The sequence below is a fragment of the Rhinoderma darwinii genome, chromosome 7 (genome assembly GCF_050947455.1).
Source record: "Rhinoderma darwinii isolate aRhiDar2 chromosome 7, aRhiDar2.hap1, whole genome shotgun sequence".
Taxonomy (NCBI): Eukaryota; Metazoa; Chordata; class Amphibia; order Anura; family Rhinodermatidae; genus Rhinoderma; species Rhinoderma darwinii.
The window spans coordinates 6,727,875-6,745,284 of NC_134693.1; the positions used below are offsets into that span (position 1 = coordinate 6,727,875).

A 17,410-nucleotide genomic window follows, 5' to 3' on the forward strand; every position below is an offset into this window, starting at 1 on the left:
GTATAATACAGGATGTAACTCAGGATCAGTACAGGATAAGTAATGTAATGTATGTACACAGTGACTCCACCAGCAGAATAGTGACTGCAGCTCTGGAGTATAATACAGGATGTAACTCAGGATCAGTACAGGATAAGTAATGTATGTACACAGTGACTCCACCAGCAGAATAGTGAGTGCAGCTCTGGAGTATAGTACAGGATGTAACTCAGGATCAGTACAGGATAAGTAATGTAATGTATGTACACAGTGACTCCACCAGCAGAATAGTGAGCAGAGCTCTGGAGTATAATACAGGATGTAACTCAGGATCAGTACAGGATAAGTAATGTAATGTATTATACACAGTGATTCCACCAGCAGAATAGTGAGTGCAGCTCTGGAGTATAATACAGGATATAACTCAGGATCAGTACAGGATAAGTAATGTAATGTATGTACACAGTGACTCCACCAGCAGAATAGTGAGTGCAGCTCTGGAATATAATATAGGATATAACTCAGGATCATTACAGGATAAGTAATGTAATGTATGTACACAGTGACTCCACCAGCAGAATAGTGAATGCAGCTCTGGAGTATAATACAGGATATAACGCAGAATCAGTACCGGATAAGTAATGTAATGTATGTACACAGTGACCCCACCAGCAGAATAGTGAGTTCAGCTCTGGAGTATAATACAGGATATAACTCAGGATCAGTACAGGATAAGTAATGTAATGTATGTACACAGTGACTCCACCAGCAGAATAGTGAGTTCAGCTCTGGAGTATAATACAGGATATAACTCAGGATCAGTACAGTATAAATACAAAGTTACTGATTTGTTCATGCAGATTTATTCTATAAGTGAAATGTAAAATGGAGTTAAGGTGTGAACACTCCTTCAACAAAAATATCCATGGTAATTTCTGCAGTTCTATTTCCTAGAACTGTCTCTATTAGAAATCAGATACTGCATTGCGGAGTATTGTAGACATTTTTACATGGTTATTGGGGTGCGGTAGTGGAACGGTTACCTGCTCTTAGTGAATATTTCCTGTGATAAAAGTTGACATTAGATTATAATTGAGTGGGGGTGGGGCGTATAATGTTGACACTTTTTTCTTACTTTTATTGCTTCATTAATTACTTCAAATAAATGTAATCAATTACTAAGAACCATCCGTCAAGAAAGCACGCAAGCGATGCCTGGAATTATTAGAGTAATAAATGACATGCAAATCACTCGTCTTCCTTTAATGAAACAAGTTGCACATATCAATTAAAGCTCAATTACCGGCATGAGGATCAGTTCATTGTGCACATAGTTTTCTTATAACGTGACGGCCTCGGGGGATCTGATATTTCCTTTTCATTACTCATGAGAGCTTTGCCGGAGCTCTAGAATATTAATCCATTAGATTAAGGGCTCACGGTAGAAAGTCTTGTATTGTACAGTAGTGTGGGTTCTGCACAGAAAATCTGCAACAAATACGTCACATGTGAACGTGGTCTTAATGTTCTCTTTATCTAGAGGGACTTAGTAGCAGTTTATCCAGTTTCCCCTATCATAGGTATCCTGGAAGCTGAGATATGGGGGGCTGTTTGTAGGGTCCTCACACTATAGAGCTGCTGTACCTACCTGTGACATGGGGGGAACAATGTGGCCACCACTGAACTTTTATCCTTTCGTTAGAAAACAATGGCTTTGCAAGGTCCATAAAACAATTATTTTTTTTACCCTATACAGCAACTTGTTTCTTGGGAAATTAAATTCATTAATGACCACCTTGTTCCTTCCATGTCGCATGCAGCACAGGGACAACTAAAGCATCTCTATAGTGTGAGGACCCTGCAAAACCATACTTGCCAACTGTCCCGAATTTGCCGGGACTGTCCAGAATTTACAGGGACAGTACCGCCAAATTACTGTCCCGGGACTTGTCCTGGCAACTGCTACATTCAATTGTATCTGCATCCTCAGGACACAGATACAATTGAATACTATGGCAGAGCTGGAAACTTTCCGCTTCCTGCTCTGCCATTCACTCCTCCTGGAGTGAAATCCCCGGCTTGGGCATCAGCAACGCTTTGGCCGGGGATTCCGGGGCTCCAGGAGTAGCCCATGACTTCACTGTCATTATAAGGGCAGTGACATCATGGACACCACCTGCAGCGGAATCACCGGCCAGAGCCACTGACGATTTACCTGTCCATATATGGACAATTAAGTCAGGGGCTCTGCCTGGAGCGCCGTAATCCCCAGCCAAAGCGTTGACAATGCCTGGCCGGGGATTCCGCTCATAGAGTGAGCCCATGACTTGACTGTCCATATAAGGGCAGTGACGTCAGGGGCACCTCCTGCAGGAAAATCACCGGCCAAAGCATTGCTGACTCCTGGGATTTCGCTCATACAGGGAGCCACAATAGCTCTATCTATGGGGAAGGGTGAGTATCTGCAGGGGGAGTATGTGGCACTATCTACAGAGGGAGTATGTGGCACTAGCTACAGGGAAGTGTGTGGCACTATCTACAAGAGGTCTGTGTGGCACCATCTACAGGAGGTCTGTGTGGCATCATCTACAGGGGATCGGTGTGGCATCATCTACAGGAGGTCTTGGTAACATCTGCAGGGGGGCTGCATGGCACTATCTACATAGGGCATTGTGGTATAATCTACAAAGGGCAGTGTGACACTAGCTACAGGGAGAAGTGTGTGGCAATATCTAATGCGGCAGTGTGGAGCACCATCTACAAGGGGCACTGAGTGTGGCACTATCTACGCTGGTTTTTACGCTACCAGTAGTAGTCAGCACATATCACCTAGTCCTAGTGATAAAGTGAGACATCACCTGCATGTAAAAAAACAGATAACCAGAAACATACCGGCCACCATAGTAGTTGTCAGCCAAACTACTGCAGACATTTTGTTTGTTTTCTTGTATACAGAAATTCTGGAAAGCCATGCCCCACTAGCCACACCCACCAGATGAACCACGCCCATAAGACACACCCACCAAAGACGCCACACCCTATGTGTCCCTGGAAAAAAAAATGAAATGTCGGCAACTATGCAAAACAGCTCCTTGTATCTCAGCTTCCTGGGCCATCGTGATTTTCTTTTGGAGGGAAGGGGAGATTTTGGAGTTCAGTGCACCCACACTATGAGTTTCAGACTTTGAGTGGAGTTAGACTTTAAAGGACATGTAAACCTATGAAAAAGATTATTATTATTATTATTATTATTATTATTATTTTAAATAAAAAGGCCAATCATTGTGTTTGGTGTAACTTTATAAATAGTTTTTATTAAAAATTATTTTTACTTTTTGAGATACAGCTGCTTTGTATCCTGTATATAGAGCAGCTGTATCTTGCGCTGAATCCTGTATCCGTCAGGTCAGCGGGACTGACGGGTTCAGTGTCAGCGGGTCCTGAGAGTCTCTGACAATTCATAACTCAGATGTGATAGATAACAGATGGATCCTGCGTGTCGACCCGCTGACACTGATCATGTCAGTTCCGCGGGATTGACGGATTCAGGTCATAGCGAATGATACAGCTGCTCTATATACAGAATACAAAGCAGCTGTATCTCAAAAAGTATTTTTTTTTTTAATGAAAACTAATTATAAAGTTGCACCAATCACACTGATACACCTTTTTAGGGAATATTTCCGTGAAGCTGACCTGAAGACGACGCATGCAAATGACGAGCAAGATGGGCATTTCTTGGATGCTTTGTGGACATTCCTGGGTGGAGCAATTCTCGGACTCAGATATAATAGGAGGAGTAGCCTATAAATATCTAAGAAACAATTCCCGGTTATCTTATAACCCTAAGCTCGATGGCACCATCTGCGGGAACGAAGGTGTAGATGAAAGCGGCCGGTAGCATCAATTTATTGTTCACATTGACAAACCTTGGCAGCAGGAAGAATAATACATGAGTCATTGGGAAGAAGGTGATCATATGGGAATGTCGCCAGAACAGTCCGTGAGGTATAATTCTCTGCTCCGTCCTGGAATAAACTCCTCCATAGAACTTAATAACACAGATAATAGCCGGTTCTTAATAGCATAATAACAGATACATCATCACACGTAGATTATAATATTCCCATAGGGAGATCGCCCGGTGAAAGGATTTCTATATTTTATGTCCTGATATCATGTAATACATACAGGAATACTGAATGCAGAACAAAATCTACAGCAACATAAAATCCATGGAGATAGTTCTGATCCGGACCATTTGGCCGGTCCGTGGTTGACGTGAATGTCCAGGTTGTCTGGGACGGACCGAGAATATTTTTTGGCCCAAGGTCAAAATATACTTTTTGTATTTTTTTTTTTTACATGGGCCCTTTGGGAATTGCCCTAATGGTCAGTGGTCTTCATTCTTCAAATTTGGCCTGATATCCTATAAATGTTGATTTTATTTGTCAACCGGGATTTTAGGGAATAAGAAAATGAATCCATAACGTGATTTAGTAAAATTTGAGACATTGCATTTGGTCTTAACCTGGCAGGTCAAACTGATGCTATGGGGAAATTCATCACCCTTTCTGTTCCCCTTGGCCATGAATTCTTTTAATGTACGGTCCCATTCTTCCTCTCTTTCTACATGCCCTATTAGGTTATATGGAGCTAATAGAGAGGGTCCCGTTAATCAGGCCCCCCTCCTTTATTAGCCTGAGTGGTGAGCCGCAGCACACAGAGGCTTTTGCTGTATATGGATTAGACGGACCACCGCTGATTTTATATGGTGCCATGTAATGCTGCTGAGAAAGTGATCACTCCCCCGAAGATCCTGCTGATTACAGGGGGACCCAGCAGCTCCCCGCATTTAGCGAGCACCAGGGAACCTGCTCAACAAAAATGCCTTGTCTGAACCTCAATAATATATGAACCCCGGCCCCTAATCTGTACAGTTCATAAATGTGTGTATTTTCACTGATGTCCATCGGGGGTGCTCTTCTTGGAAGAACTCTGTGGAGGAGACTCTTCTGCCTCCCTAAGAACTTCCAGTGACCACCACATGGGCTGACGGAGTAGTCACCGAAGACCTGCGTTAATTAGGCAAACTGAGAAGCTGCAATTTAATACTAGAAAAAAGCTTGAGACGATAAGGAGATAAAATCATAGTGAAATATATTACGTATTATAATTCATTTAGTTGAGTAAAGTGCCGTGATCCTTTAATTGTATGTAGACGCCAAATCCCAGGTGCCTGGTAGCGAACGTTCCTCTACAATTATCCCTGGCACCTAAGTTTTAGTTCTTTTGAAGTCGATGAGACATAAGGACTCCTGACTCCTGAGTGATTGACTGGCTCCTGGGATATGAACTATACATTACACTTGGTCTCCAGGTTCCCTCCTTGTTGAGGCTCATTCCCCTCAGTCCATGTGTAGCAGTTACCGGATAATCTTCTTTTTCACTGGTAGTCCAGATGTGGCTTTCAGACTACCACGGACTCCAATAGACAGTGCAGCTGAGCCGGAGTCACTGATCATCCTAATGGAACAGAGCTAAACCAACACTGAAGATAATGAATGGCAGGTCGGGTTTAGCTTCACAGCAAAAAATAAAGCCTAGGGCTCAATGGGGACATTTGGTCATCCGTGAGTCTCGGTAAAATGACGGCATTACCACGCTTTATCTGTAACATCAATGCTCCTTTATAAGGGTAACAGATGCAGGCAGTGCAACTTTTTCTTCCATTGGGAAACATTAAGGTCACATGTGAGTTTCATCGTTTTCATGTGTGCCGAAATCTTTGATGGTAGAATTTAAAGGGGAAGTACACTTTTAATACTTAATAACCTGGGCATCTGAGGTAGCTTCTAAGCAGGATCGCCCAGAGCTTCTTGTCTGTGGGTCAGGTTCAGTTGTGTGTTCTGATCTGTAGGTATATCATTTACCATGAGAGCTGCATACATGGACGTGGCTATGTACACAAATCCCAACTAGAAAACAAGTTCCATGGCAGTGGCAGGGACACATAAAACTATAGCAGAACTCAATGTTTCCCTAAGGACTGCTGCCTGACATAACGCTGAGAATCAATACAATGAAATAACACAAGGCTATAACTTCTAGAGTCAAAGCTTTACAATTGTGGACAATTGGCAGCCAACGCTTAAGGCGGTGTTCACACGTTGCAGTCATATCGCAATTATCTGGAAATTTTCTCAAAAAACGCTATATGATTGGGACCGATGAAGGTGAGGTTGAGTTCACACGTTGCAAACTCCATAGAAGATAAAGTAATTTCCACTTAGGGAGTGTTAGAAGTTTGTATTGGCGGTGGTCTATAAGACTGAACTACCACCACCATCATTGCTCCCCTTCGTTTTTAGTTTGGAGATCTGCGGACCACGAGCTAGTATTGATGGTCTGACCATAGGCTTCAATGGGACTCCAAAAATTTACATTTCAGTGTCTGACCTGACAACACAGAGAACCGATGATGTCCAAGCCAACAGTCAAAAGAGCATAACACTGGGACGTAGTTATATACCGCAATGTTTTTTAAGCAAAGATACAAAAAAAGAAACATATACATTATGTGAGTATTTGACGACTGCTTCAGGTAATAATATCAGCAGGTTTAGACATAAAACTGTGAATATTCACTTTTAAATATCATGTTGTTTTTAGATCCAACATTCTGTGCTTTATAGTCAATGGTCTATTTTTCAGATACAGAGCTCCAAATCCCCTGCATAGACAGAGTTAGATGGTAAAATTCTGTTTTCCTGCAGCCACCACTAGAGGGAGCTTAGGAGCTCATTTCAGACTGGTTATTCATTGATCTCAATAATATAACTGTATGTTCCTAAGCTCCCCCTAGTGGTGGCTGCAGGTAACTCTATGTCTATGCAGGGGATTTGGAGCAATATATCAGAAAAATGGAGCTCTGAGTGCTATAAAGATATATTAAGAATTAAGATGAAAAATCACAGAATTTTGCACTAATTTAGATATAAAAAAAACAAAAGGATGGACATGTAATTGCTATGGTCATTGTGCAGTTAACAGATATTACTTGAGTAAATGACCGCGTTGTTCCTGCTCTGCACAATCTGTGGTAACGAAGCAGCGTAAAAGTTATGCGTTCCTCGTCCGTTTTCTATCGTAATAAGAGTCGCAGAATTTGATTGCTTCATCATTTCTTTATTAATATCGCAATAAATAAGATCATTTAGCGTAAATCTCATACGCAAAACCTAAAAAGCATTCTGCATTTTTATGCATTTGCATAAACTGAATCATAAAAAATAAAATCATCTCATAAAAAATAAATTAGAACATTTACGTATGAACAGGCCGCTAGGGCGTAAGAAGGCGTGCGCGTGATACTTATCAACATTTGGGCAGTATTGCTCTCTGTAAACAGCGTATATGACTGATGTGTCCAATGGGCTGTTACCCTCTCGTGACACATGGGGGCGCTATTAGTCCCATCAGTTCCCATTCACATCAGGGAAGGTTTTCAGTGCAAGTCTCTTATATAAAGACACCCGATAAGTCAGACTCTCGGCAATAGGGGCTGTCCATATTGTTTGCTTCGTTAGGAGTACGTCTTCATTGCACGTGTCTCTTGGGCGAAGTGTAAACAGTCAAATTACTCAGTAATTTTCTCTCTTGTCTGAATCGTCTTCTTTTCTTGTGGCCACCTGAAGGATTTACATCATAAGAACCTCTCTGTAAGATTAATAACAACAAAGTCAGTAAGGTAAATGATCATGTCGCTCTCTGTACTTTAATGGGCCCTATGAAATAATGGTTTTCCTTGACAGGCAGAGCTGCAGTGTAAAGTATGGAGGAGGGACAGGGAATTCTGAGCCAATGATGAGACAGAAATTGGATTTCTGACTCCCATAGACTCCAATAAACGTTATAGCTAAGCTGGAGCCACTGATCACAGCGGCACTTATAATGGGGCAGAACTAAAAAGAAGCCAAGATACATAGAAAGTAAGCAGTAAACTGAGGTGTCTTTATTTGGTGTTATTGTCCCTTTAAGCAGGAATTTAGCTTATGTTCTAGAAAACAATCTCTCTTACCTTGGCAGTCGGCATTTGCACCCCAACATTTCGGACCCGCAATCCGGACTCTGGTACATCATATGCTGGAGCCTGAATACCCGGATAAGCTACTTGACTGCACAACCCCAGTCTGACAGCCTGGGGGGAAAAAAAAATCAAGCAATGGAGTCATGGAAAAGGGGAACAGCGAGACGTTTCTGCTGCTCGTCCCAAACAAAACGCTTCATCTAGATAAAGTCATCCAAGGTTAGAATGACCTTCAACTTGTTAAAAAACGCAGGAATCACAAGAAGTTGTATATTTATTACATGGCAGTATTACGTGGGGTGTGTATGGTAATGTTATTTTTACATTGTATGACACTGATATATTCACTACATGGCGGTATTATGTGGGGAGTGTATGGTAATGTTATTTTGCACTGCATGGCACTGTTATATATTCACTACATGGCAGTATTATATGGGGAGAGTAAGGTACTGTTATTTGTGCACTGTATGGCACTATGTGTTATAACCACCTCTATATATGGCAGTATCATGTGGGGACAATACGGTACTGATATTATGGTATTCTAAGTGTTCACTATATGTCAGTAACGTTGGATTAAAGACTTCCTAAACCGGTCATTTTGCAGAAATATATAAAAAAATCTGTGTTACAGTTAAATTGTCCTGTTCATTTATCTGGTGACAGATGCAGCATTAATGGCAGGCAATGAGTTAATTGTTGGGACATCTGGTAATCCGCTGTCATGTATGGGGGAGACAAGGCCCTCCAGTGCAGGAGCAGCTCTTCACTCTGGCTGACACTTAGGCTCCATTCACATCTGTGCTGGATTATAATTTAATTGGTTCCATCGGGTGTCATTGGTATTCGTTGTGCGAAGGATCCAGCAGAGCATTGTGTCTTCCATTATGAATGGACGACACAACACTAGCGTGAACATAGACTTAGACAGCCCCTTTGTATACTACTATATACTGTATATGATTTCACCTTTGCAAATATTTTCCTATCAGCATTTACTTACCATGAAAATTATTAACGGCAACAAGAGAATTGCCACGCTGATCATCACAATCAAGGCAATGGCAAAGGCAGGGAAGTTCGATACAGCACCAGCAACCGCAGCAAGACCACCAGCTGTCCCTAGACGTGGAGAAAAGAGTTGTGCTTGATATAATAACTGATACAGACAAATGAATGAAGATATGAACCCAATCCTCCGATGATTCACTTGGTATAAGTCAAACTATAACCTTGGAACGCACAAAGTGAATGCCTAAAATCTGGGAACGAGAGGCTACTGAGCAACGTCTTTCCCAGAACCACCACCCGGGCTTCTCTTGTCACCGCTCAACCAAATTCTGCTGCCTCACACCTGCTCTGTGAATGTTAGTAATTATTATTCACCATCATTAGTTTTACTGCCAAAAAATACTATCCCCCCCCTCCACTGTCTTCATAGGGATTAACATTTTTGGAATATTTCATGAATTACCTATTTACCTTTACTGATAATAAGATCTGTGTGCAATGATGAGAGAAGATGGATGTTGGGTCCTAAGAATAATTTCTTCCTGTTGGCCTATTGCCTCAAAAATTCTCCCATATTACACCTGGTCTGCCCCTTTCTACCAAAATTTCAAACATTGACCATGTCTACATTGATTGAAGCTTAGCATTACCTGAACCTGAAGAGGAGAGGATACATTGTGATTCTGATTGTTAAAGTCACCACAAGAGATACATTGTGATACTGATTGTTACAGTGACCACAGGGGGAGATACATTGTGATACTGATTGTTACAGTGACCACAGGAGGAGATATGTTGTGATACTGATTGTTACAGTGACCACAGGAGAAGATACATTGTGATACTGATTGTTACAGTGACCACAGGGGAGATACATTGTGATACTGATTGTACAGTGACCACAGGAGGAGATACATTGTGATACTGATTGTTACAGTGACCACAGGGGGAGATACATTGTGATACTGATTGTTACAGTGACCACAGGGGAGACACATTGTGATACTGATTGTTACAGTGACCACAGGGGAGATACATTGTGATACTGATTGTACAGTATAGTGTCCACAGGAGGAGATACATTGTGATACTGATTGTTACAGTCACCACATGAGGTGATACATTGTGATATTAACTGTTACAGTGACCACAGTAGGAGATTCATTGTGAAACTGATTGTTACAGTGACCACAGGAGGAGATAACTTTGTATCTTGTTAGAGAAAAATGCTTCTTTCTCCACTTATCAGATGCCTCTTTACCCCCATATCTTGCTACTGCCCTGTGTGTAACTGCTTAGAGTTTCTGCACTCACTGAAATCCAGGACAACTGTAAGGCATGAAAATAAACTGAGGATGATATTACACTGAGCAGTGCTGCTGAGCTTTGTGTGAGAGCTAATAGGGACTGCCGGCATAGATACTGAGACTGATCAAAATCCTCTGCTAGTTCACTAGAAGCAGGCACAGAATTGTGGGCTGAGGGTGCAGTGCTTCTGAGTGTGGGAGAACATGATAACAGGTAGAATCGGCCCCTTCTGGAGCTGAACTCAGGAGAAGCGGATACAAAATTACAAAATGGCAACACATACAGTTCTATCCTAACAAGTAATGGGTAAAAATGATATAACTCTTTAAATTATTAATGAATTGGTAGGGACAGGGTTAGATTGACACTCCTGGTGCGTGTAGGGACATCCGCTGACCTATAAATACTCAAGTCTTGGGCAATGGTATGTTCATTTATGCACTACATAAAACACATAATATAACATATGAACATATAAATCTATACGGTACCTGGCATGTTGGTAAGTGGCATGGTGGTGACCTCAGGTGTTGTGGTGACACTTGGTGTGGTGGTGATCAGAGTAATAGGATCTGTAGTCGATTGTACAAATAACACTGTACCTATAACGGAAAAAAAAATTATTAAGTGTTGTAGTGCAAAAACATTCTCTCCAAATAGGAAGAAAGGTCCACTGCACACACCCTATCGAAAGTAGTAATTTCACTTTATGTTAACATCTTCATGAAGTTGCACACAGGACACAAGCACACAATAACTGGCCAGTTAGTATGTTTGTAGGCATGGCGTATAGCCGCTGGGCCTGAGACTGTAGCAGGAGGGGTTACGTTTCAGGGTCCAATTGGTCCCTGGTCCAATTGCAAAAGCCTGTTCTTTTTAATAACTAGAGGGCTTTCCTAATTTTGGTGGGGTATATGGGAAGGGGCTCCCTGGGCCTTCTTTGACCGCGGTACTTGTTCCCGCTATCAGAATGTATTGGCAAGAGATCAAACAGGTAAGTAGGCTGCGTCTACAGTATCAGGGTGCCGTCTGGCTAAAGCCTCTGCTCCAGGAGACTACTGCGCCATGTCCCTCCTCATCCACCAGCTTACTTGCCTGGCGTTCTGCTCGGCCGCCCACCTCCCTCTCTCCTTCTGCGGCTGTGAGTAAGCGATCCACGGCCTTAAGGTTGCGTCGGATATGTCCCTCCCTCCCCCGACCTTCTATGCTTTGCAGGCTCCCACGTTCTCTGCTGATGCGGCGCCGGAGGCCGCATCCTCTCAATTTATCCCTCCATACCACGGTTTAAGTGCTCCCTCTGTAGTCCGCATGGAAGCCCAGGAGCTCAGGCTTCCTCTGCGGCCTCTGTACTCGCTGCCACCACTTTTGCGAGTTCTCGGTCTCATCACAGACGGCTGTCGCGTCGCACTGGACCATGCCATTTTTGTCATACACGAGGTCCATCCTCTTCCTCTGTTTCTTCTGGGTCGGCTATGTGGAGTTCCTTCACCGGCTCCTCCAGCAGTTCTCAGCGCGGTCACGGCTAGCGGCGGTGTCACATCAAGTCTTCTCGGAGATCCCGGAGGGTATCGGCTTGTTGAGGCTTCCACTTCCACATCGATACTTTCTTGTCTGGTATTCAATATGGCCATGGCATAGAGCAGGCCTTGTTTTTGTTGGCTGGGGCTCAGGGAATCGTGTAAGTAGGAATACACGTCCTCCTTGTGGCGGGTGGTAAGGAATTTCCAGTCTTACCTACATGCCCATTCAGTTGATAGGTCGGCATTCGGGTTCATTTGACCTATTGTTACTTGGTTTATATTGGCGTTTTATGTCAATACAAGTTAAACTAATTGTTAAACTAAATTATTAATAAAGCTGTGACCGACCCCGAGCCTACCCACGTGCAGACAGTCGCCTATGTCCCGTGTATAGCTGCATGAACATGGCGAAATAACGGAAAATTACTACTTTTAAGAAGGTGAGAACGGTTGATCCCTTTATCCTGTTTTTATATTATCTATGCTGCTTTCTCTTTCTGACGCTGAGCACCACCCTTATGCAAAATACTAGCAGGAGCCTATATCCAACTTGAAACTCCTGCGAGTCTGGTCTAGTATACCACGGGAATTTTGTTTCCAGGCAGAAAAGCCAGGACAGATTGAAGCCATCAGAGGAGAATGTGCCCAAGATCATCCCTTTTGTTCATCTCAATAAGCGAAATCAAATGTATATGGATTCCCAGGTCCTAGATGTAGAAGCTATAACTGGCCATCTACCCAACGCCAATGACATGGATCTAATGATGACAAGCTATATGGAACTTTATACAGTATATAATACATGACTTTATATAGTATGATAGCGCCGTCCAGCAACATTGACATTTTTTATTATTGAGCAACTAGGATAAGCCATTGCACCACCTTCCTCTAATCCTGTTTTCTTATGTGGCTGGGTTAGAGATCTGTTTGAAGTTGCTACCTCTGCCATCCCTATAGTGATATCACTGTGTATAAATTCTGTGCGACACTATTCCTACTTACTTGTAGAAACGGTGCTAATTCCCGGCTCAGTGCTTCTTAACGGCTGTGTTGTGGTGGCACTTGGTGTGGTCATGACCTCAGATGTTGTAGCACTTGGTGTAGTGGTGACTTTGGGTGTTGTAGTAGTTACTTCAGGTGTTGTGGTCGCACTTAGTATTGAAGTGACTTGAGGTGGTGTGGTGGTGACTTGAGGTGTTGTAGTGACTTCAGGAGTTGTGGTGAGACTTGGCGAGGTGGTGACTTGAGGTGTTGTGCTCACACTTGGTGTAGTCTTGACTTCAGGAGTTGTGATGGTGACTTGAGGTGTTATAGTAACGACTTCAGGTGTTGTGGTCGAACTTAGTGTAGTGGTGACTTCAGGTGTAGTAATAGTGACTTCAGGAGTTGTGGTGGCACTTGGCGTGGTGGTGACTTCAGGTGTTGTGCTCGCACTTTGTGCAGTTGTGACTTCAGGTTTTGTGGTGGCAATTGGTGAGGTGGTGACTTCAGTTATTTTAGTGGCAATTGGCGTGGTGGTGACTTCAGGAGTTGTGATCGTGCCTGGTGTAGTGGTGACTTCAGGAATTGTGGTGACACTTGGCGTAGTTGTAACCTCAGGTGTGGTGGCACTTGGTGTGGTGGTGACAGCTGGAGTTGTGGTGGTGACCTCAGGTGTTGTGGTGACACTTGGAGTGGTGGTGATTTCAATTGTTGTGGTGGGAGTTCGTGTGGTGGTTACTACAGGTTTTGTGGTGGTGTTGACGTCAGGAGTTGTGGTGGTGCCTAGTGTAGTGGTCACTTCAGGAGTTGTGATGGTGACTTGAGATGTAGTAGTGACTTGAGGTGTTGTGGTTGCACTTGGTGTGGTGGTGACTTGAGGTGTAGTAGTGACTTCAGGAGTTGTGGTGGGACTTGGTGAGGTGGTGACTTGAGGTGTTGTGCTCGCACTTGGTGTAGTCTTGACTTCAGGAGTTGTGATGGTGACTGGAGGTGTTATAGTAGCGACTTCAGGTGTTGTGGTCGCACTTGGTGTAGTGGTGACTTCAGGTGTAGTAATAGTGACTTCAGGAGTTGTGGTGGAACTTGGCGTGGTGGTGACTTCAGGTGTTGTGCTCGCACTTTGTGCAGTTGTGACTTCAGGTGTTGTGGTGGCAATTGGCGAGGTGGTGACTTCAGTTATTTTAGTGGCAATTGGCGTGGTGGTGACTTCAGGAGTTGTGATCGTGCCTGGTGTAGTGGTGACTTCAGGAATTGTGGTGACACTTGGCATAGTTGTAACCTCAGGTGTGGTGGCACTTGGTGTTGTGGTGACAGCTGGAGTTGTGGTGGTGACCTCAGGTGTTGTGGTGACACTTGGAGTGGTGGTGATTTCAATTGTTGTGGTGGGACTTCGTGTGGTGGTTACTACAGGTTTTGTGGTGGTGTTGACGTCAGGAGTTGTGGTGGTGCCTGGTGTAGTGGTGACTTCAGGAGTTGTGATGGTGACTTGAGATGTAGTAGTGACTTGAGATGTTGTGGTTGCACTTGGTGTGATGGTGACTTGAGGTGTAGTAGTGACTTCAGGAGTTGTGGTGGGACTTGGAGAGGTGGTGACTTTAGGTGTTGTGCTCGCACTTGGTGTAGTCTTGACTTCAGGAGTTGTGATGGTGACTGGAGGTGTTATAGTAGCGACTTCAGGTGTTGTGGTCGCACTTGGTGTAGTGGTGACTTCAGGTGTAGTAATAGTGACTTCAGGAGTTGTGGTGGAACTTGGCGTGGTGGGGACTTCAGGTGTGGTGGCACTTGGTGTGGTGGTGACAGCTGGAGTTGTGGTGGTGACCTCGGGTGTTGTGGTGACACTTGGAGTGGTGGTGATTTCAATTGTTGTGGTGGGACTTCGTGTGGTGGTTACTACAGGTTTTGTGGTGGTGTTGACTTCAGGAGTTGTGGTGGTGCCTGGTGTAGTGGTGACTTCAGGAGTTGTGATGGTGACTTGAGATGTAGTAGTGACTTGAGGTGTCTTGGTTGCACTTGGTGAAGTGGTGACTTGAAGTGTAGTAATAGTGACTTCAGGAGTTGTGGTAGAACTTGGCCTAGTGGTGACTATAGGTGTTGGTGTGGCACTTAGTGTAGTGGCTTCAGGTGTTGTAGTAGTGACTTCAGTAGTTTTGGTGGGACTTGATGAGGTGGTGACTTCAGGTGTTGTGGTCGCACTTGGTGTAGTCTTGACTTCAGTAGTTGTGATGGTGACTGGTGTAGTGGTGACTTCAGGAGTTGTGGTGACACTTGCCGCAGTTGTAACCTCAGGTGTGGTGGCACTTGGCGTAGTGGTGGCATCTGGAGTTGTGGTGACACTTGGAGTGGTGGTGATTACAAGTGTTGTGGTGGGACTTTGTGTGGTGGTTACTACAGGTGTTGGGGTGGCAACTGGCATGGTGGTGAGTTCAGGCATTGTGGTGGTGCCTCGTGTAGTGGTGACTTCAGGAGTTGTGGTGGCACGTGAAATAGTTGTAACCTCAGGTGTGGTGGCACTTGGTTTTGTGGTGACATCCGGACTTGTGGTGGCACTGGGCGTGCTGGTGACCTCAGGTATTGTGGTGACACTTGGTGTGGTGGTGATCACAGTAATTGTTGGCGTAGTCGATTGTACAAATAACACTGTACCTATAACGAAAAAATATATATTATTTATAGTGTAAAAACGTGCTCTCCAGATAGGAAGAAAGGATCCACAGCGCTCACCCCATTAAAAGCAGTTAACATCTTCATGCAGCTATACATGGGACATAGGCACATAACTGGCCAGCTGTTGTGTGTGTATGCCCGTGTACACCTGCATGAAGATGGCAATGGATACGATCTATACTGCGTTTTCTGTTTGACACTAAGCACCACCTGTATGCAAAATACTAGCAGAAGCCTACAGCGAATGTGAAACTCTGGCTGGTTTGTTCTCGTGTTTTGGGCAGTGCCAACCAATATCTCTACAGAAAAAACCAGGACAGAATGAAGCGATCAGAGGAGAATGTGCCCAAGATCATCCCTTTTGTTCATCTCAATAAGCGAAATCAAATGTATATGGATTCCCAGGTCCCGGATGTAGAAGCTATACCTGGCCATCTACCCAACGCCAATGACTTCCCATGGATCTAATGATGATAAGCTATATGGAACTTTATACAGTATATAATATATGACTTTATATAGTATGATAGCACCACCCAGCAACATTGACATCTTTTATTACCTTCCTCTAATCCTGTTTTCTTATGTGGCTGGGTTGACTAAGGAATCTTCAAAGTAGTGGAGATTTGGTTGAAGATGCCACCTCTGCAACCCCTATAGCGATACCACTGTGTATATTTTTAATCTGTGGGATACTACCCCTACTTACCATTAAATGTGATACTAAGGACCTCCACTACAAGATCTCCGAGAGTGGCTGATTGTCTCACACCCTCAAACAATTGTCGAATTTCATCAATATTCACAGGGAGAGTGGTGTTATCCGGCAAGATGATTAGTAAGGAAACAAACACTGACCCCAGGCTGTAGGAACAATGAATTATTATATACGTAAAAAGAGGCAGCGACACATGGAGTCACCTACATAATTCAACAGCCTAATTAGAAACTGGGTGGTGGAATCAAGACTTCTACAGGATGATGGGCCGCGAGCCGTCATAGACAACATGTAGTGGTTCAGAACGCACAAGATCCGGTAGGTGCACGAATAGGGTCCCAACCCAATTACGTAGTAAAGAAATATTCGGCACACAAGGTGATGATTTTAGCAAATCTTTCAGTTTTATTTTATCAAAAATTGATGCCAGAGGTTTAGTGCGACGTTTCGGTCGTATATTAGACCTTCATCAGGCACTTGTACCTCCTGGTGTCTGGTTCATCCAGTCGTTGGCGCTGCCTGTATTAGTAGCAGTTTACTGCTTTCTTATGGCGCCATAAGAAAGCAGTAAACTGCTACTAATACAGGCAGCGCCAACAACTGGATGAACCAGACACCAGGAGGTACAAGTGCCTGATGAAGGTCTAATATACGACCGAAACGTCGCACTAAACCTCTGGCATCAATTTTTGATAAAATAAAAACGAAAGATTTGCTAAAATCATCACCTTGTGTGCCGAATACGTCATACACAACAGTCCACCAAAGGGCTGCTCTTCAGACTTATATAAAATATATTATTTGTATGGTATAGCGCCATCCTGAGACCAGTAAGCACTTGATTCCAGCTCCTGCACATCCATCATAAAATCAGTCCACTCTCCATCCATAGCATCAATATATAGAGCGCAGAGCCCCTAAATACTGTACAGCAGAGTTTGTTATCAGATGGTCCTGCATTGGTTTACACAGGGGTGCACCTTTCTGCTGCCCGAGGCAAACAGTGAAACGGCATCCCCATGCTCCATATAGATAGTGCCAAACCCCCCTGTATATAGTGTCACACTCCCTGTAGATAGTGCCACACCCCCCTGTATATAGTGCAACATCCCCTGTAGATAGTGCCACACCCCC

At 43.8% G+C, this 17,410-nt stretch overlaps 1 protein-coding gene across 1 annotated transcript; it reads right to left on the reverse strand.

Annotated features, from left to right (window-relative positions):
- Positions 1-7,285: 7,285 nt before the first annotated feature.
- Positions 7,286-17,166, reverse strand: LOC142656995 (uncharacterized). The gene is made up of 7 exons (XM_075832046.1): positions 17,105-17,166; positions 16,268-16,422; positions 12,916-15,537; positions 10,882-10,992; positions 9,075-9,193; positions 8,060-8,179; positions 7,286-7,698 (listed from the first exon to the last, which is right to left on the reverse strand). The coding sequence occupies exons 1-7, from the start codon at positions 17,164-17,166 to the stop codon at positions 7,579-7,581; spliced, it is 3,309 nt and encodes a 1,102-aa protein (XP_075688161.1). The 3' UTR covers positions 7,286-7,578.
- Positions 17,167-17,410: the final 244 nt, after the last annotated feature.

Coding starts and splice junctions, on each gene's coding strand:
- LOC142656995 (XM_075832046.1), bottom strand. CDS start 17,166: ATGGATGGAGAGTGGACTGATTTTATGATGGATGTGCAGGAGCTGGAA. Junction 9,194..10,881: donor GCCACTTACCAACATGCCAG/GTACCGTATAGA, acceptor CTCCACGTCTAG/GGACAGCTGGTGGTCTTGCT. Junction 8,180..9,074: donor TGCCGTTAATAATTTTCATG/GTAAGTAAATGC, acceptor TTTTCCCCCCAG/GCTGTCAGACTGGGGTTGTG.